This window comes from Hemiscyllium ocellatum, unplaced genomic scaffold (assembly GCF_020745735.1).
Source record: "Hemiscyllium ocellatum isolate sHemOce1 unplaced genomic scaffold, sHemOce1.pat.X.cur. scaffold_2992_pat_ctg1, whole genome shotgun sequence".
In the NCBI taxonomy this organism is placed as follows: domain Eukaryota; kingdom Metazoa; phylum Chordata; class Chondrichthyes; order Orectolobiformes; family Hemiscylliidae; genus Hemiscyllium; species Hemiscyllium ocellatum.
Window position 1 is genome coordinate 1,300 of NW_026868273.1, and position 21,336 is coordinate 22,635.

The 21,336-nt window shown below is 44.6% G+C and overlaps 1 protein-coding gene across 4 annotated transcripts in view; it reads left to right on the forward strand.

The window, feature by feature from the left end:
* The first annotated feature begins 704 nt into the window (after nt 1–704).
* LOC132812780 (uncharacterized) overlaps nt 705–21,336 on the forward strand; it is a 36,529-nt gene continuing 15,897 nt past the window's right edge. The window contains exons 1-4 of one of the 4 annotated variants that reach the window (XM_060823009.1): nt 705–921; nt 1,023–1,238; nt 9,463–9,528; nt 10,877–11,802. In XM_060823009.1, coding sequence (XP_060678992.1) covers nt 760–921; nt 1,023–1,238; nt 9,463–9,528; nt 10,877–11,029 — 597 coding nt within the window. In that variant the 5' untranslated portion in view covers nt 705–759 and the 3' untranslated portion in view covers nt 11,030–11,802. The other 3 variants (XM_060823011.1, XM_060823010.1, XM_060823008.1) reach the window with 3 other exon arrangements.

A 21,336-nucleotide genomic window follows, 5' to 3' on the forward strand; every position in this document is an offset into this window, starting at 1 on the left:
ATGGGGAGGCCAGGCCCAGTGGGGGGAACAGAGGGAGTTGAGCACAGGGCGCGGTGCCCTCCCCTTCCCTGAGGACCAGGACTCAGGGCTGAGTCTGTCTCTCTCCAGCTCAGCTTCTCCAACACAAAGACACACAACAACATCGGTCCCTCTGCTGCTCGGCACGCTTTCATCAGCATTTTTATTGGTTACAAATGGAAGTGATGGATACAGTCAGTGGGATGGTGCCTTTTCTCACTGGCCCCTGAGTTGTGAGAAACATTGAAATGTTTCCCTGTAACCCCCTGTGGGATAAGGATGGACAAACCAGCGCTCCCCTCAGTCTGTTACCATAGCGACAGGCTGCTCCATCGCTGAAACACTGAACTGAAATGAGAAAATCCCGGATGGTGTGATTAATGAGGGAATTTGATGGATGGATGGATTTGGGTGAAGGGATATTTCAGCACATTCTTCAGCTGCTGCCTGAACTTAGTCTGGGTCACGGCATAAATCGCGGTGTTTGTGCAGCAACTGAGGAGCTGCAGCATGAAGCCCAATTCCTGCACAAAGCCATGGAGATACACAGACTTATACCCAATCACCCACATCCGTTTCCATATAGAATACAGCATTAACATTGACCATAACAGGATGAAATTGGCCGAGATCACAAACAGTAAAATGATGGATTTTTTTCGGTTTCTCATTTCAGTGTCAGACTGAGCGTCCCCATTGGTGTGAGCGCGGAGTCTCCTGCGGGCTCTGCTGGTCACTAAAATGTGTCTGACGGTGAGAACATTGAGCAGCAGAATCAGGAGAAATGGGACACCCGGGGTTAGAATGTGGTGGAGGAACTCGATTGTGACCCAGACACTGGAGAATCGAACAGCGACTGTTACATCACAAAACCAGGGGGCGTTCCCCAGGAAATACCGAGCCGTGAGCATAAAATACCAGGAAATGTTCTTTAAACAGCTCAGCACAGTCACTGCTCCCAGAACCACAGCCGCCGTTTTCTCACTGCAATATTTACTTTTCAGCTTCTGGCAACAAATGGCCACAAACCGATCAAAGGTGAAAGTGACGGTGAACCAGACAGAGCAGTCAGTGGCTGCATAAAGCAGGACGGCGTGGATATTACACACGGGGACGGAGTACCTCAGGAAATAAAACTGTTCCGGATAAACAATGGGAATGTGTCTCAGGATCAGGTCGAGGATAATGACCAGGAGATCCGCCGCTGCCATGGCCCCCAGGTAACGTCTGACACATGGAGACAATCCACAATCTTTATAAAGCAGGACGTAGATGGTCACTACGTTAACTGTGAGGAAGGAAAACAAACCCATTATCCATCAGCCTGGAGGCAAAGGGACCCGTTTGATCGGGGACCCAGTGAGATTTTCAAATGTGTCCCTGTATTCAGGGATTTATTAAAATAATTGGAGCTGGAATAACAAATGGGAAGGTCGGAATTACTGACAAAAATGTGACATAAACCACAAGAAACCCTCCCTCCCCAAACACACAGAGACACATCCATAAGGACAGATGGTTTCTAGAACATTCCCACACACTCGATCACTCGAGAGCAGACACAGGTCACTCCTTCCCAGTTCCTAATACGGAGGGTGGGAACGTTGCTGTCCTGAAGGATTCTCTCCCAGTTTCCTGAAGACAAACGGAGTCTGGGAATTTCGTATATTTTGGTCTAAATTGTGGTCGATCCTGTGTCGTGGAGAAATGTAAACCCAGGGAAAACGTATTCCACCCTTTAACTGCCTGAGGGGCCTTCGGAACAGTGTCTCCTTCTCCCTGGAACGGGATCTCTTCCCTCGGGATCTTATCGTTTGTTCAATTCACTGACGTCCGGCCGTTCACAAACAAACAACGTCAGGGACAGAACGTTCCGGGGAATGTCAGTTATAGAATGTCAGGGACAGAACGTTCCGGGGAATGTCAGTTATAGAATGTCGGGGACAGAACGTTCCGGGGAATGGCAGTTATAGAATGTCGGGCACAGAACGTTCCGGGGAATGGCAGTTATAGAATGTCAGAGACAGAAACTTCCGGGAAACTCCGTGACCTGTCCATCACCTTTCACCCCTACCCACCCCACCACCATGATGTACTGTGCACAGGCTACATACCTGACCAGCACCGAGACCTGTGCAGTGATCACCCGTGAATTCATCTGTAACCCAGGAGCAGTTACCCTCCCAGCATGTAGGGCTGTGTACACCACCCCAGTGCATTGATCTGTAACCCAGGAGCAGTTACCCTCCCAGCATGTAGGGCTGTGTACCCCACCCCAGTGCATTGATCTGTAACCCAGGAGCAGTTACCCTCCCAGCATGTAGGACTGTGTACCCCACCCCAGTGCATTGATCTGTAACCCAGGAGCAGTTACCCTCCCATCATGTAGGACTGTGTACCCCACCCCAGTGCATTGATCTGTAACCCAGGAGCAGTTACCCTCCCAGCATGTAGGGCTGTGTGCACCACCCCAGTGCATTGATCTGTAACCCAGGAGCAGTTACCCTCCCAGCATGTAGGGCTGTGTACCCCACCCCAGTGCATTACCCAGTAACACTGTTAGATCCCTGCCCAGTGAGGGGAAACTTGCAGCCCATGCTGGAAGTGACAGGATGTGCAGCTCCCACCCATTTCCAGCTCCATATCCCCACTGTGCCAATAAAAGGGGGTGCTGTGGGTGTGAACATCACTGCCAGAGAGAGATGGCAGGGGTATCAGTTTAAATATCACCACATGGGAGGGGTTTGGGGTATAGACAGAGAGGGGGAGACTGAGAGACGGTGTCATGGAAGGATGTGTTCCCAGGTGTCAGAATGCTAAAATGTCGACACTTCGATAGCATCCTGTAACATGAGCCATACTTCCCAGGAAAGATGGGAAAAAGGGAGATTGGTGTGAGGTCAGATGAAACAACAGCTGCTGTGTGGTTTTGAAATTACGTTTATGTAATTTTAATAAGTGTCTTATTGAAACAGTATATTGCTGTAGAGTTGGAGTATGGTAATAAGCAGTGAGGAGAAAGAGGGTCCCAGAGTTGTGAATAGTTGATGTAAAATGTTCACTTTCAGAGTTAAAAAAATACATTGATATTTTTTGTTTAAACACTGGAATTTGGGAGTTCTCTATCACTCATATTTCAACAGTTTACAAGGTAACTTGAGCATTTCTTTATGTTTAGTTTAGTTTAACTTACCAGATGAGCTTCACGCCGTGTCCTAACAATTGCTGTGTGTGTCTGTTTGTGTCTCTGTGTGGGGCAGGTCTGGCAGTCTCTGTGGTGCTGAAAGTGATGCAATGCCACCCTCTGCTGGCCTCCACACGCCACTGCACAGGCATTGGGAGAGGGTGAAAACCAACAGGGATTCATTCAGAGAGGGGGAGGGAGAGGGCAGCTGCTCACAGCACCATCCAAACTGATGTCTTATCCATGTACTGATCTAAATGTCCTTTAAACATTGTAACTGTCCCTATTTTCACCAGTTCCTCTAGAAGTTAATTCCACACACACGCCAGCTTCTGTCTGAAATAATTACCTCTCCTGACTTTTGTAAATCTTTTTCCTCACGCCTCAAAATATTCCTCAGTTTTGAATCCCCAACTCTCGGGAAAAGACATCAGCCCTTTAGCTTATCTGTACCCCTCATCATTTTATAAACCTCTGCAAAGTTACCCCTCCACCTCATACTCTCCAGTGAAAAAAGTCCCAGCCTATTCAGCCTCTCCTTATAGCTCAATCCCTCCATTTCCAGCAACATCCAGGTTAAACTCTTCTGAACCCTCTCCAGCTTAATAATATCAAGGTCAATAATATCAAAGAGAATAGTCAAGGTATTTGCTAAGGGTACGGGGGAGACCAAACTAGAGGACATAGGCTTAAGGTGAGAGAGTAACATTTAAAAGTGACGTAAGGGGCAGCTTTTTCACCCAGAGGGTGGTGTGGCTATGGAATGAGCGGGCAGGATGTCCAGACTGGACACAGTATTCCAGGAGAGGTCTCACCAATGTCCTGTACAACCTCAATATGACGTCCCAATTCCGATACTCAAAGGTCTGACCTATGAAGACAAGTGTGTTAAACACTTTCTTAGCAACTTTCTATATCAGATGCAAATTTTAAAGAATTAAACATGACGGCCTAGGTCTCTGTACTACAACACCACCAAAAGACCCTACTTTTAATTGTATAGGCCCTGTTCTTGTTTGATTTACCAAATCCAATGCCTGGCATTAATCCAGACTATCCTCCATCTGCCACCCCTCAGCCCAGTGTGTGATATGACTGCCATCTCCCCCCCCCTTCAATTTTAAAATGTCCACCCCTCTCCAGAAGGCCTGCACACTCTGGCCTTGATTTTCACAAAGACCCTGAGCTTGGGTTGCCTTGTGTGGTTAGAGGGAGGAGGGACAGATTGCAGACACAGTCGTTTGGGAGGAGAGGCTGGACAGTAATCAGCGGCCTGGTATCATTTCATGGTTTTAGGAAGAGGGCAGACACACGTTAGAGTGGGTAAGATTGATCGGTGTTTTGGGGTCAGAAATTAATCCCTTCCTTCGCCTCTGGTGTTCAGTAATAAACATCTATTTGAGACCCTTCATTGGGCAGAGTGTTTCTGCGGGATTTCTTTCCCTAATATTGCAGACTACAGATAATAGCGATTAAAGATGTTCATAGTTAATTTCAATATTCAGCAAGTACACTCAATATCCTACAGTTGAGACAAATATCTTGCATTTGTTTAATAATACAAAGTGTTGTTTGTAATTCAGTAATAGTAACCTGATTATAATCAATCCACACTGAGCTGGAAGAGGGCACTAAAATATGACCCAAAATCTGGGTATGGTAGTATAGTGGGCAGTGTCCGTGTCTCTGAGCCAGAGCTCTGGGTTTGATTCCAATTCCTGAACTTGTGTCGTAGTGTTCCTAGCTCTGGACGAGAAGGCCTGGATTGAAGTCCTGCCTGTTGCAGAGGTATGTCACAGTATGACAGAACAGGCTGATGGACAAACATACAGGAGAATGAGGTGAGGGAAGCCATTAGCGTCCCTGCTGAGTACTCTTGCAAGAAGTGCACCCATCTCCAGCTCCTCCAAGCCCGTGTTAGGGAACTGGAGCTGGATTTGGATGAACTGCGGATCATTCGGGAGGCAGAGAGGGTCATAGATCAGAGCTTTAGGGAAGTAGTTACTCCGAAAGTTCAAGATAGATGGGTGACAGTGAGGGGGAGTGGGAGGAGGAAGCCAGTGCAGGGACCCCCTGCGGTCATTCCCCTCAAGAACAAGTATACCGTTTTGGATACTTGTGGGGGGGATGACTTACCAGGGGCAAGCAACCGAGGTTCAGGCCTCTGGCACGGAGCCTGGCCCCGTTGCTCAGAAGGGAAGGGTGGAGAAAGGTAGAGCGATAGTTCTTGGGGACTCGATAGTGAGGGGTACAGACAGACGGTTTTGTGGGGGCGACAGTGACTCACGTTTGGTATGTTGCCTCCCAGGTGCAAGGGTACGTGATGTCGCTGCTCGTGTTTTCCGGGTCCTTAAGCGGGAGGGGGAGCAGCCCCAGATCGTGGTCCACATTGGCACCAACGATATAGGTAGGAAGAGGGGTGAGGATGTCAGGCAGGCTTTCAGGGAGCTAGGTTGGAAGCTCAGAGTTAGAACAAACAGAGTTGTAGTCTCTGGTTTGTTACCCGTACCACGTGATAGAGAGTCGAGGAATAGGGAGAGAGAGCAGTTAAATGTGTGGCTACAGGGATGGTGCAGGAGGGAGGGATTCCGGTTTCTGGACAACTGGGGTTCTTTCTGGGGAAGGTGGGACCTCTATAAAAAGGATGGTCTACACCTGAACCTGAGGGGCACCAGTATCCTTGGGGGGAGGTTTGCTAGTGCTCTTTGGGAGGGTTTAAACTAACTCCACCGGGGCATGGGAACCTGGACTGTAGCTTTAGGGTACAGGACCTTGAGTGTAGGGAGGTTATGAATAATGCAGCGATCTCGAAGGAGGGTGCCTGTAAACAGAAGGGTGGATTGAAGTGTGTATACTTCAATGCCAGAAGTATAAGAAATAAGGTAGGTGAACTTGCAGCGTGGGTTGGTACCTGGGACTTCGATGTTGTGGCCATTACAGAGACGTGGGTAGAACAGGGACAAGAATGGCTGTTGCAGGTTCCAGGGTTCAAATGTTTTAGTAGGATCAGACATGGGGGTAAAAAAGGAGGAGGTGTGGCATTACTTGTCAAAGATAGTATTACAGCAGTGGAATGGACGATGGAAGAGGACTTGCCATCTGAAGTAGTTTGGGCTGAGGTTAGAAATAGGAAAGGTGAGGTCACCCTGTTAGGTGTTTTCTACAGGCCTCCTAATAGTCCTAGAGAAGTAGAGGATAATATTGCGAGGATGATTCAGGAAAAGAGTGAGGGTAGCAGGGTGGTTGTTATGGGGGACTTTAACTTCCCAGATATTGACTGGGAGAGCTATAGCTCGAGTTCATTAGATGGGTCGGTGTTTGTCCAATGTGTGCAGGAGGGTTTCCTGACACAATATGTAGACAGGCCAACAAGAGGTGAGGCTATACTGGATTTGGTTCTAGGTAATGAACCAGGCCAGGTGTTAGACTTTGGAGGTAGGTGAGCACTTCGGGGACAGTGACCACAACTCGGTGACTTTTACTTTAGTGATGGAGAGGGATAAGTGTGCGCCGCAGGGCAAGAGTTATAGCTGGGGGCAGGGAAATTATGATGCAGTGAGGCATGACTTAGGATGTGTGGATTGGTAAAACAGGCTTCAAGAGAAGAACACTAATGAGATGTGGGGATTGTTCAAGGAGCAGCTACTACGCGTCCTCGATAAGTATGTACCAGTCAGGCATGGTGTAAAGGGCCTTGTGAGGCAGCCGTGGTTTGGTAAGGAATTGGAATCCCTTGTGAAAGGGAAGAAGGCGGCATATGTAAAGATGAGGCGTGAAGGTTCAGTTGGGGCGATAGAGAGTTATAAGGTAGCCAGGAAGGATCTAAAGAGAGAGCTAAGAGAAGCGAGAAGGGGACATGAAAAGTCTTTAGCTGGTAGGATTAGGGAAAACCCAAAGGCTTTCTATAGGTATGTCAGGAATAAAAGGATGACTAGGGTAGGTATCGGTCCAGTCAAGGATAGTAGTGGGAAGTTGTGTGTGGAGGCGGAGGAGATTGGAGAGACACTAAATCAATACTTTTCATCAGTATTCACTCAGGAACAGGACACTGTTGCTGATGTGAATATGGAGTCACAAATGATTAGAATGGATGGCCTGGAAATATGCAGGGAAGAGGTTCTGGGAATATTGGAGAGGATGAAAATAGATAAGTCTCCTGGGCCTGATGGCATTTACCCTAGGATCCTATGGGAAGCTAGGGAAGAGATAGCAGAGCCATTGGCCTGGATTTTTATGTCGTCATTGTCAACGGGAATAGTACCAGAGGACTGGAGGATAGCGAATGTGGTCCCCTTGTTCAAGAAAGGGAGTAGGGATAGCCCTAGTAACTATAGGCCAGTGAGTCTGACTTCAGTGGTGGGCAGTCTTAGAGAGAATGGTAAGGGATAAGATTTATGAACATCTGGATAGGAATAACGTGATCAAGGATAGCCAGCATGGTTTTGTGAAGGGCAGGTCGTGCCTCACAAACCTTATTGAGTTCTTTGAGAAGGTGACTAAGGAAGTGGACGAGGGTAAAGCAGTAGATGTTGTGTATATGGATTTTAGTAAGGCGTTCGATAAGGTTCCCCATGGTAGGCTAATGCTAAAACTACGGAGGTATGGCATTGAGGATACATTAGAGGTTTGGATTAGAAATTGGCTGGCTGGAAGGAGACAGAGGGTAGTAGTTGATGGACTATGTTCATCTTGGAGTGCAGTTACTAGCGGTGTACCACAAGGATCTGTTTTGGGACCATTGCTTTTTGTTATCTTTATAAATGATCTAGAGGAAGGGCTTGAAAGCTGGGTAAGCAAGTTTGCGGATGTCACAAAAGTCGGTGGAGTTGTGGATAGTGAGGAAGGAAGTGGTAGGTTACGGCGGGATATAGATAAGTTGCAGAGCTGGGCAGAAATGTGGCAAATGGAATTCAATGTAGCTAAGTGTGAAGTGATTCACTTTGGTAGGAGTAACAAGAAGATGGATTACTGGGCTAATGGTAGGCTACTTGGTAGTGTGGATGAGCAGAGGGATCTTGGTGTCCATGTACACAGATCTCTGAAAGTCGCCACCCAGGTAAATAGTGCTGTGAGGAAGGCATATGGTGTACTGGGCTTTATTGGTAGAGGAATTGAGTTCCGGAGTCCTGAGGTCATGTTGCAACTGTATAAGACTCTGGTGCGGCCTCATCTGGAGTATTGTGTGCAGTTTTGGTCGCCATACTATAGGAAGGATGTGGAGGCATTGGAACGAGTGCAGAGGAGGTTTACCAGGATGTTGCCTGGAATGGTAGGAAAATCTTATGAGGAAAGGCTGAGGCACTTGGGGCTGTTCTCATTGGAGAAGAAAGGTTTAGGGGAGATTTGATAGAGGTGTATAAGATGATTAGGGGTTTAGATAGGGTCGACACTGAGAACCTTTTACCGCTAATGGAGTCAGGTGTTACTAGGGGACACAGCTTTAAATTAAGGGGTGGTAGGTATAGGACAGATGTTAGGGGTAGATTCTTTACACAGCGGGTTGTGAGTTCATGGAATGCCCTGCCAGTAGCAGTGGTGAACTCTCCTTCTTTATGGTCATTTAAGCGGGCATTGGATAGGCATTTGGAAGTTATTGGGCTAGTGTAGGTTAGGTAGGATTCGGTCGGCGCAACATCGAGGGCCGAAGGGCCTGTACTGCGCTGTATCTTTCTATGTTCTATGTTCTATGTAGAATACTGTTACAGCTTTATGGGTATTGCCGAGTGGTGTTCGTGTCCCTACCTCTGGGCACAAAGGTCTAGGTGTAAATCCCAAAGAAGTGTCACCTAATATATCTGAACAAACCGATTAAAGTGGTTTTATAATTGTGACTTGATGGAGAAAGAACAGGTGTCGGTGTTGCATTTCAGCATTTCGGCCCAGGATTATTGGAAGTACAGCCATTCTTGTTGATTGAAGTCACATTTCACAGCAGTAAAGGTTTATAAAATCAGAACGGTCATGGATAGGGTTTGTAGTCAAGGTTTTTCCCCAGGTTAGGGGCGTCCAAAACTAGAGGACATTGGTGGAAAGTGAGAGGGGAAAGATTTTGAAGAGACCTAAGGGGCACCTTTTCACATAAAGGGTGGTGCGTGTATGGACTGAGCTGCCAGAGGAAGTGGTGGAGGCTGGTACAACTCCATCATGTAAAAGTCATCTGGATGCTGACAGACCTGCCGAGCTTTTCCAGCAATTTCTGTATTTGTTAAAATAAAACATTCATTTTAACACCGGTATCTGTGTTACCTGTTTGGATACAGGATTGGCTGGCCAGCAGAAGACAGCAAGTGGTAGCGGAAGGAAAATATTCTGCCTGGAAGTCTGTGGTGAGTGATGTTCCACAGGGCTCTGTCCTTGGGCCTCTACTGTTTGTAATTTTTTTAATGACTTGGATGAGGGCATTGAAGGATGGGTCAGCAAGTTTGCAGATGACACGAAGGTTGGAGGTGTCGTTGACAATGTAGAGGGCTGTTGTAGGCTGCAGCGGGACATTGACAGGATGCAGAGATGGGTTGAGAGGTGGCAGATGGAGTTCAACCTGGATAAATGCGATGTGATGCATTTTGGAAGGTCGAATTTGAAAGCTGAGTACAGGATTCAGGATAGGATTTTTGGCAGTGTGGAGGAACAGAGGGATCTTGGGGTGCAGGTACATAGATCCCTTAAAATGGCCACCAAAGTGGACAGGGTTGTTCAGAAAGTATATGGTGTTTTGGCTTTCATTAACACGGGAATTGAGTTTAAGAGCCGTGAGATCTTGTTGCAGCTCTTTAAAACTTTGGTTAGACCGCACTTGGAATACTGTGTCCAGTTCTAGTCACCCTATTATAGGAAAGATGTGGATGCTTTGGAGAGGGTTCAGAGGAGGTTTACCAGGATGCTGCCTGGACTGGAGGGCTTATCTTATGAGGAGAGGTTGACTGAATTCGGACTTTTTTCATTGGAGAAAAGGAGGAGGAGAGGGGACCTAATTGAGATATTCAAGATTATGAGAGAGATAGATAGTGTTGATAGCCAGAGACTATTTCCCGGAGCAGAAATGGCTAACACGAAGGGTCATAGTTTTAAGCTGGTTGGAGGAAAGTATAGAGGGGATGTCAGAGGCAGGTTCTTTACCCAGAGAGTTGTGAGAGCATGGAATGCGTTGCCAGCAGCAGTTGTGGAAGCGAGGTCATTGGGGACATTTCAGAGACTGCTGGATATGCATATGGTCACAGACATTTAAGGGTGCTTACATGAGGATCAGTGGCCGGAACAACATCATGGGCTGATGGGCCTGTTCTGTGCTGGACTGTTCTATGTTCTATGTATTCTGAATACATTAAACATTTTATTTTTTAATGACGCAGGGCCATATAAACATATCCTCAAATTGACCGAGACCATTTTCTGCTCAGGGTATGGCTCTGTGTATGACAGCAGCAATGATGCACCGACATGGAACAGGGAATGTGATGGAGACATAGTTTGGACAATGTACAAGGAGACCTCACATGGTCCAGTTTGGGAGAGAATGACATTATTGTGTGATTCAACTCAGAGAGGGAGAAAATGTCACCTGCCCGAGAAGAAACGGCCTATTGCACTCTCTCTCCTTCATTATTCCTCATCACAGTAACGTGTACGAGCTAAAACAAAACTCTACTGTTATTGTTACCATTCTTATTTTTATAGAATCTCAGCAGTGTGGAAACAAGCCCTTCGGCCCAACAAGTACATACCAACTTTCCAAAGAGTAACCTTCCCATGCCCTTACAGTTACCACTGACTAGTGCACCTAAAGTAGAAATCGCGGAACACGATGGACTATTTGACCAATCCACTTGAATTATACAGCTTTGGGCTGTGGCAGGAAACGGGAGCACCCATCAGAAGCTCACGCAGACAAGGCGGGAAGATCCAAACTCCACGCAGATAGTCACCCGAAGCTGGAATTGAACTCATGACCCTGATGCTGTAATGGAACAGTGCGAACTACTGAGCCACTGTGCTAACCTGGAACCTCCTGCCAGCCTAATGCAAAGGGAATTCAGCCAAATCCAACTCTCCCAGGATAAAATCCCATTGCTAGCAGCTGTGTGAGTAGAATATCTTCAGAAGCAGAATCACATTTTGGACAATCTCGCAATTTTTCCTTTTGTCATGAGTTACACTAATATTTGGATAAGGTTCTTTCAACGTGAAATTGCACAGATTTGTGTGTGTGTGTGTTTGTGTGTGTCAGTGTTTTTAGAATGGGAAATATCGAGTCTTTATTTGCAATACGCAAACAGTTTGCCATCCATCTTTCCATCATAGTTGGAGTAACATTGCTCTGGATCGTAAACGTGTTGTTTTAGCAGATTACAGAAACTAGCCTGACTTGTTCCTAAAACTGACCCTGACCCAGTCTGAGACCGATATCATCGGCCATATCACCGACCTGGTTACATTTAACATTTGTTGTGAGCAGTGGGGGAGTGGGACTAGAAAAGGAAACAGTGACCCAAAAAGCCGGGGAACTATAGACCGGTGAGCCTGATGTCAGTGGTGGGTGAGTTGTTCGAAGGGATTCTGTGGGATAGCATTTACATACGTTTGGGAAGGCAAGGACTGATCTCATTAATGTCATTAATTTGATTGAGTTTTATGAAGAGGTGACAAAGAAGATTGATGAAAGCAGTTTGGTAGATATTGTCTATATGGACCTCAGCAAGGTGTTCATAACATTCCGATTGGTAGGCAGATTAGTAAGGTTCGGTCACATGGGATACAGAAGAAGCTCATCACAATTGGCTTGAAGGAAGAGGGATCTTTTTCAGACTGGAGGCTTCTGAGCAGAAATTATACACTTAATGGTAAGGGCCTGGGGCGTGTTGTGAAACAAATGGACATAAGGCTGCAGGTACATTGTTCCTTGAAAGTGAAGTTGAATGCAGACAGTGCAGTACAGAACACATTTAACACATTTGCCTTAATCAGTCAGAGCATTGAGTATAGGAGTTGTGGTGGAGGGAAATGGGGTTAGCGTGGATGGACATTTACAAGGTGGAGTCGAACCCTTCTGTTAATTTAACCAAACACCCAGAAAAGCTCGCCTCACCTCGTAATCTGTTAAAATATGAGCGACACAGATCTCCCACATTCCACTATTTAAACAAAGATTAACAAGTTTATTTCTTAACTTTATTAGTGAACACTAAACAACAGCTATTCACAAATACAAGCCCCTCTTTTCTTAGCTACTTACTATCTGACTCGAACTCTGTAAAAAGTATGTTGTTCCAACAACCCACATATTAAACATTACAATCTCAAGACCATACAGTCTCTATCTTCCCCGCTGTATTCACTCTTTCAGCTGCTGATCTCCTTGGTTCATTTTTTTTATTGCAAAGAGGTTTGCATGAACATGCGTCTTTGATAGAGTGTGTTTGAGATGGTCAGTTAGCACTCCTGCTCTACAGCAGTTGCTCTACTGTTGGATGGCAGTAGCTCTCTCTAGTGTTCAAAATGCTGGGTTTATATACTCCCCATGATATAATAATTCTCATAATTTGATTGCTTTCCAGGCGTCCAAACAATAATATTCAAATTCTGTTGGCTTCTGGTATCCTGAGTGTTATTTAAACTCTTTGGTTACATTTGTATGGCTGTCAAAACAGCAACCAAAACTCAGGAATCCATTTCTCAGCTAATGGTGACATGTGGAACAGTGTGACCTTCAGCTGGCATCTGTGGCTTTAATTTCTACTCAGTAAAACTCGATCTGTTTTAAAGTGTCCATATATGTTTTTGTCTTCATAACATCTCCCCGCTTCAGAAAATAAAATGAACTAGCTGAATGAAAAGATGTCAACATTTGTTTTCCTCTAACTCTTAATCCCAATTTTATGAAATACCAAAGTGTTAATCTCAGTTATATCATTCATATTAATTCTGCAAACCAATACAACACTGGAATAAGTCAAATCTTATCTACACTTTTTCCTTTAAATCCGCGAATACATATCTGCTATCACATTATAGGAGACACAGCATGAACACTTTGTAAGTTTAAAGTTGGTAAGGTAAGACTCCAATGAAATAGTCTCATATTCTGGTCTTTAAATATTCCAAAAAATGCGAGAGATTTGTCGTTGTCCACAACCATCTCCGACAATTTGTTTGTCATATACACATTAAAATATCGTCAGGCCAGTGTGCAACATAATAATTCTTGTTCAATAATGGAGATTTTCTATTTTTTTTCTCTGTTGGATATTGAGTTTTTTCGACAAGTAGCCAATTAGCCATTCAATTCCATCACCTTTTTCCATATCAAAACATCTCTGACCCCTATATCCCGAGCATCAAACACAATTTTCAAAGGGTTTCAGAATATTTGGTGCAGCTAAAACTGGTGTAGTGATTAAACCTGCTTTAAAATTCTCAAATACCTCCTGGCATTGTTCTGTCCACCACAATTCTGTGTTCTTCTTCAGTAAATCCATCAGTGTTGCCAAGACGCTGCTGAAGTTTTGAACAAACTTCCGATAGAATCCACTCAGTTCCAAAAATCAAAGCACCTCGTTCTTCGAGGATGATCGTGGAAATTCCTCAAAGCCCTTCGTTTTTGTGCTCCATGGGGTCAACCTTCCATGTCGAATATAATGTCCCAAGAACATCACCTCCGCCTTCGCGAATTCCATTTTCTTTCTGTTTATTACCAAGTTTGCTTCTTGTAATCGTTCAACATGCTCTGCCAACTGTAACATGTGAGCTTTTAATCACTTGCTGAAGATCACTACATCATACAGATAAGTTGCACAATTTGTTCATATGGCCACCCCTCTATTCTTGAGTGTTAAATGTGGCTGGTGCATTATTCATCCAGATGAAATACTCGACAAAGTTTTTTTGTCATCTCCGGTATCTTTACCAGGAAGTTTAACTGACTTCACACTTTTTTTTAATTTGAAAGGGGCCTGGCTTTGAATGGTTTTCTTACCACTGGTGGCGAAACTAATACGTCATCCCCACGGGAAATCGTCAAAGTTTCAGAGTTTTTATCTGCCACCTGCGTCACTCTACACTGTGCCCTCTTCATGTGCTGTTTAACTAACTCACCTACTCGGTCTAATCTCTCTCTCACCTCTGATACATAATCCAAGTGTGAGATCTCCGACTTTGGTCCTGTCAATTTATATTTAATTAGTTTCTAAGGACCTCTCACTTCATGTACGAATATTAAATCAAAGGAAGTAAAGTGAGTAGATTTATTTGGGGCATCTCTAATTGCAAACAATTTAATGGGGCACCTTTATCCCAACCATTCGGGTAATCCTGACAGTACGCTGTTAACATGGTCCTCAGTGTCTGATGCTAACTTTCCAAGGCTACCTGGGATTCAGGATGGGACGCACTTGATTTGAAGTGCTGTATGCCTAAGATATCCATGACTTCCTCAAACAGCTGAGCAATAAAATGAGACCCTTGGTCTGACTGAATCTCTCTGGGCAGTCCACAGCGAGTAAAGAAAGCTACCAATCCCTCCACCTTCATTTTTGCCTTAACACTCCAATAATGGAATTGCCTCTGGAAATCTGGTAGACGCATCCATTATGGTCAGCAAATATTGGTTTCCACTTTTACTTTAGAGAGGGGAGCTACACAATTAATCATAACCCACATGAAGGGTTTCTCGAATGCAAGAATTGGCAACAAAGGTGCTGGTTTTAGTACTGCCTGTGACTTACCGACCATTTGGTCTGTATGTCACGTACAACAAAAATGAACCGCGTCCTTGTGCATTCCAGGCCATTAGAAATGCTTCTGTACCTTAGCCTGAGTCTTCTGTACACCTAGGTGACCGCCTGCAGAGAGTTTATGTGCGACCTGTAACACTGTACATTACTGCTAACACAATCTCGTGCACTTCGGCCCATTTCCCTTCTGCAGTAACCTATCGGGGTCTCCATTTTAATTTTATGATTCTATGTTTAAGTTAATAACGTTCAACAATATATTCTGATTCCTTTTCTGTGTGTGTGCATGTATATGTGTGTGTGAATGTGTGTGTATATATCTGTTGTAAGTCCATTAGACTTTCTGGACTAAACAGCTCTGCCTGATCCTCTGCCTGTTCAGGTTTTTCCTGCACCGTTACATCAAACAGGGTGTCAGTTCACTGAGCATCAACTCATTTGTCTTTTGAGTTCATTTCTTCTTCCTGCTGTAACTTATGACAGTGGGATCTTGTTACTACACAGTCTGGAAAATATCCTGGGTAATTTTCCTTTAACTCACCAATTCCGTCATCTTCCTTTGTCTTCTCCACCACAAGAGGTGTCCCTCCCAACTTGCTTCCTGCTAAATCGTTCCCAAGAACAAGTTCTATTCCTAGAACTGACACTCTGTTACTCACTGTCACTGTTACTTCCCCAAACTTGATTTGGCACTCCATCCTGATGTTACACAAGGGAATGCTTAATTTCTGTCCCCATTCCACAAGTTATCACGTTCTTGATTATAATGCCAGAAAGAATGAAAAAAAAAACCTTTCAACTCTTACTATTAGAGGGTGAGAGAAAGTGAGGGCGGCAGATGCTGGAGATCAGAGTTGAAAAGTGTGGGGCTGGAAAAGCCCATCATGTCGGCAGCATCCGAGGGGCAGGAGCGTTGACGTTTCAGGCATCAATCCTTCATTAGGAAAATTGGGCGTAAGGGAGGGTGAAGGAGGTTGAGAAATAAATGGGAGGGTGGGGGGTGGAGCTGGGTGAAAGGGAGCTTGGAAGGCAATTAGTAGATGCAGGTGCATTGTGATGGTGATAGGTCGGAGAGGAGGGTGACAGGACACCTATCGGTGTAGGACAGCTGGAACCCTCAAACTGTACAGCATCAACGTTGACTTCACCAAATTCCAAATCTCCCCTCCACCAACCTCTCCTAGATCCAACTGTTCAACCTAGCATAGCCCTCTTGAACTGCCCTAACTGTCCATCTTCCTTTCCACCTATCGATTCCACCCTCCCCTCCGACATATCACTGTCACTCCCACCTACATCTTCTTATTGCCTTCCCAGTGACCCTCCCACCAGCCCAGCTACTACTCTCGTATTTATCTTCCAGCCCCCTTGTCCCCCCACCACGTTCCGGACGATGGGTTTCTGCCTGATATTCGATTGTCCTGCTGTTCGGACGCTGCCTGATCTGATGTGCTTTTCCGGCGCCTCACTTCCCAACTAATAGAGAGTGAGCAGATCCCTTATCTCACAAAATTATAATTTCTTATCCTTCTCCCCCTGTTCTTTCTGAGTAAACTTTACCTACAGAGGCGAATTCTTTAGAGAGATCAGGCACTGCCTCCATACCCAGCCCTTGCCGAGGCTGTGCAATGTCCTGCAGCTCCTCGGCTGCACTTGGGGTTTCCTTTACCAGTTTTACAAATGCCACTGGCTTAGCCTCTTCTACCGCATCTTTCGCCAAAATGTCTTCCTTTAACGCCCAGCATGGTGTGTCCCAGCTAACTGCAGTGAAAACAACTTTTTCCCTGTGCCCTTCTTAAACCATCGGCACTGTAATATTATGTGTTCCACTCCCTTATAGTGAGAGCACCTGAGGCCTTTCACCACCTTTCAACCCCCTTGGGCTCCTTTCTTCACCTGTGGTAAACTATTATGAGCTACTGTTCGCTGTGTAATGTGTGATCTTCCCTTCTCCCAATTTCTATCCCTCACAGGATGAAATTCTTGCCAGAAGCTAAATTGCATCACATGCCACAATGCATAGTTACCTGCCATTTCTGCGCGCTTCTCACTTCTTGAACTTTCTATTCATTCACATGACTTTTTCCTATCTCTGGAAGTGAGTCTTTTAACTTCTCCAGCTGATTAATCTTCCTTCAAGCCTCACAGGTCTTATCCATTTTTAAGGCCATAACCCACCTATCAAAATGACTGTGGTTAATTCTTTCAAACTCAATATAAGTCTGACCTGGTTCCGTCTTTATTTTTCCGAATTTCTGTCTATATGCTTCTAGTACCAATCCATAACGAATCAAAATAGCCAATTTGACATCTTGATAATGTCTGGATTCCTCGTCTGACAGCGCTGCACATACCTCACTAGCTGTGCCCACCAGATTAGTCTGAACTAGCATTACCCATAAGTTCACTGGACACGTCATCTGCCGTGTCATTTTTTCAAATGAAATAAAAAAAGGTTTTGACATTTTTCTCACCGAAATATGACAAGTTACTAACCTAGTTGTATATATCCCTACGTTCTCCCTTCATCTCCATCCTGTTCATTTAACTTTCTTACCTAATTCCCAACTTCTGAATTTCAATTCCCCTCTCTCTTTCTTTCTCTTCGCTTTCTCTTTTTTCTCTCTCTGTTTCCGTCCCTTTACTTATCTTCTAACTCCAGTCGCCACATTTGCAAGTTAAGTTTTTATAACTCTACTGCAGTTGCCTATTTCTCTGATACATCAAAGTGCTTGACCAACTCCATTACAATTTCAGCTTCCCTTTTCTCCCAGGTTAAACCCAATTCCAACCTATTGGCTAATTCTAAAAAATGTCCTCCTTCTGTATTTCGAAGTTTCCTTGGAAAATTCGGGAACCTCTTCAGTAATGTTAAAAGCCATTTCCCTTACTTTTCATTTAACCAACCACAAGTAACAAAATTAAACGAATTTTCCCAATGTTTTCATTTGAAGTTCAAAGTTGCAATGAGTTGGAATTTGCTGGGATCTGTTGTATCACAGATCTGTTCAAGTCTGTCCAAATGCCATATGGCAAGGCCCCAAACTGTTATAACATCAATGCCAAACCCCTCTGTTAATTAAAACCACATACCCAGAAAAGCTCACCTCACATCATAATCTGTCAAAATGTGAGCGACAGAGAACTCCTAAATTCCACTAATAAACAAAAAAAAAACAATTTATATGTATGCAAGTTAGCTCACTGAGCTTGACGGTATGTTTTCAGAAGTTTCGTCACCATGACTATGTTTCTTACATTGGGTGATGCCATTTCCGGTTATTTTAACAATAGTATGTAGACAGAATCTAAATTGATGAGTTTATTGATGGACTTCTGCTTAGAATACCATTTCTCTAAGAAGGTCCTTGCGTGTCTTAGTATGTGTGTGTGCTTTGTCCCAATCAAAGTGGTGCCCTTCTTTGTCTGTATGTATGGAACATAGTGATAGTGCGTCATGTCTTTTGATGACTACTTGGTGTTCATGTATCCTCGTAACACAACAACAGGACAGTTTCAATGGTGGAAAAAAGATTTTATATACACTGTTTAATCAATGTGTGTGTGTGCAGATAAGTCATAAATGATGTATAAAATTTATAAAATATTAAAACATTATTTGATCCTCTCAACGTTCCCTCTTTTTCTGGGATTCCCAACTCTAATTTCTCATTCTTACCAGGATGTGTGCTCCAAATTCTTGATTCTGGTGTCCCAACTTATTTCAATATGTTGGCCTGCTGGGTTCTTTCCAAAGCTAGTGTCTGTCATATCATTGCAGACAAATATTCTGGCATCAGACTCAGCATTTGAACATATGACTCTGTTGTACGTGCACTGTACAAAGGACCACAGCACACAGGCATTGCCAAAACATTGGGGGACGTTCATCTGCTTCTTTCGAGAATGTGGTTTTCTCATTTTCCATATCTCCATATCTATATCCTCTCTCTCTTGTTCTCCCTTTGTAGCTGGTTTAGAATTCCACCAATTATTCTTCGTGTCCCATCTCTCAAAGCTCCTTCTTTTAGTTTACATCTGTTCAAGATGTAATGTGGTTATAATTAAGCAATGTCACTACAAAGACATGCGGGAGGAACTGTCCAGAGTTAATTGGAAGGGGAGCTGAGCAGGAAAGACCATGGAGCAGCAATGGGAGGAGGTTCTGGGGAGAATTTGGAAGATAATACAAGAAATGCAACCCCAAGAACATGAAACATACTCATGGGAGGACAAGGCAGCCATGAGTGTTAAGGCATCAATTCAAAAGAGAAAATATACAATGTGGTGTAGATGATTGGGAATCCAGAGAATTCATTGGCTCTGAAACTACATAACTCTGGTATCACTGACACTACAGAGCTCTTAATCATGGTCAGGGAAAGAAACAGAGGAAAAATAATCACTTAAACACAGAAGATTGTATTTCTCAAGGAAAAAGATTCAGGTGAATTAAACATTTGAATTAAGATCAGTTAAGTACTTTTGCGGAATGTGTCAGATTGGAAGCAAGACCCGGGGAGACAGACCCTCAGCAGAATGAGAGTTTGAAAATTGAAGTATTTCCACATCAGAAACCAGGTTAGGTCACTGAGTGCAGGACTGATGGGTGAATGGGTCTCAGTGAGAATTGGGGAACAGACAGCAGAATTGCATTGCAGATATTGCAGCTCCAAACTGCGTATTCATGTAGTGCTTTAGACCACAGCAGCGGGAGAGCAGAACAGCATTCAACCACAACCTGTAACTTTTTTGCCAGGATAACACTTCAGTCTGTCATTATCATCTATGGCTCAGTGACGAGTGTGGGTGAACATGTCAGAGTCAGAATCACATGAATCACCTGATGCTAACTCATTAAAGCTACCAGACTTGACCAACAGATCTGAACGAAGCCCTGCAGTCCTGCCACATTCAGTTATAAATGGTGATGGATGCTTAAACAAATAGCTGGAGGAGAGGGCTCCACAAACATCCCCATCCTAAATAATGGAACAGACCTGCACATCAGTGTAAAAGAGAAGGATGTTTTATCTGCACCAACTTCTGCCAGAAGTGTTGAGTCGATGATAATCCTCACCCTCGCCATGATGCCCACAAACTCACAGATGCCAGTCTTCAACTAATGTGATTCGCTGCACGTGACATGAAGAAACAGCTGAACACAGTAGATATGACACAGGCAATGGGCCAGGACACCATTCCTGCAATAGGACTGAAGACTTGTGCTGCACAACAAGCCGTGTCCATGGGGGAGCTTTTTCATTCCAGCTCCAACTCTGACATCTCCCTGGCAATGTTGAAAATTACTCAGCTAAGTCCCGTTCCCTAAAACGGGAATAATTACAATCTGATCATTTACCACCCCCTCAGTCCCATCACCACAGTCAAATTGGTGGGAGTTCTTTTTGACAGAGCTGTCAAGCAGCACAGAAATACCCTGCTCAGTGTTGTCTCTGACAGGTCCCCATGTGGAGATGGTGCTGTTGTGGAAATGTCACTGGATTACTAATCCAGACCAGGCTAATGCTCTGGCAGCAGGTGGAAGTTAAAGACAATTAATAAAATATCGAGATCTAAAATCTGGTGTCAGTAACAGTGACCTTGAAGCCAATATCGATTGTAAACAGAACTTCCTTCTCCAATGTACTTTTAGGAAGTGAATCTCCCGGGATTTCCTGGGCTGGCCTAAAACTGACTCCAAAGACCCTGACATGTGATAAACATTTCAATGGTCTCTGAAACGGCCAAGCAAGGGCACTCATTTGTATCAAACTACTCAGAGGTCTGAAAGGATGAAACCGGACAGAACATCCGGCCTCAGCATCAGTGTCGGAAAAGGGAATGGGAACACAGTCCTGTCGACCCTGCAGAGACCTCCTTCTTAACATCTGAGAGCTTGTGACAACATTTACCGAGCTTTCCCACAGACTGCACAGAAACAGCGGGAAAGGAGTAGGTCATACAACACATTGAGCCTCCCCCATTCTAGTTCATGGAAAAAATCTCCTCAATGCAATTACCCCACACGATATACATATCCGTTAATGTGAGTAACCTTGGGAAACTATAAAATAGGAAATGCAGTAGTACGTTTGGTCCATTGAGTTTGCTAACCAATTCCATGTAATGATGGTTGGCCCTTCATTTCCACACCGTACTCCTGCTCTCCCACCATACCTTTACTGTCTCTGAATCCTTATTTATAATCAGTGTCTTGGTTTCCGCATGCGAGCAATTCCCCAGGGTCACCAGTCTGTGAGTGCAGCCAGTTATTCTCATCTCAATGCAGTGTGACCTGCCTTACCTAATACTGTGTTCCTTGTTTTAGTCATCCCAGCCAGGGGAATATCATCCCTGCTTTCAGTCTGTCTCACCCTGGCAGAGTTTTGTATATTTCACTGAGAT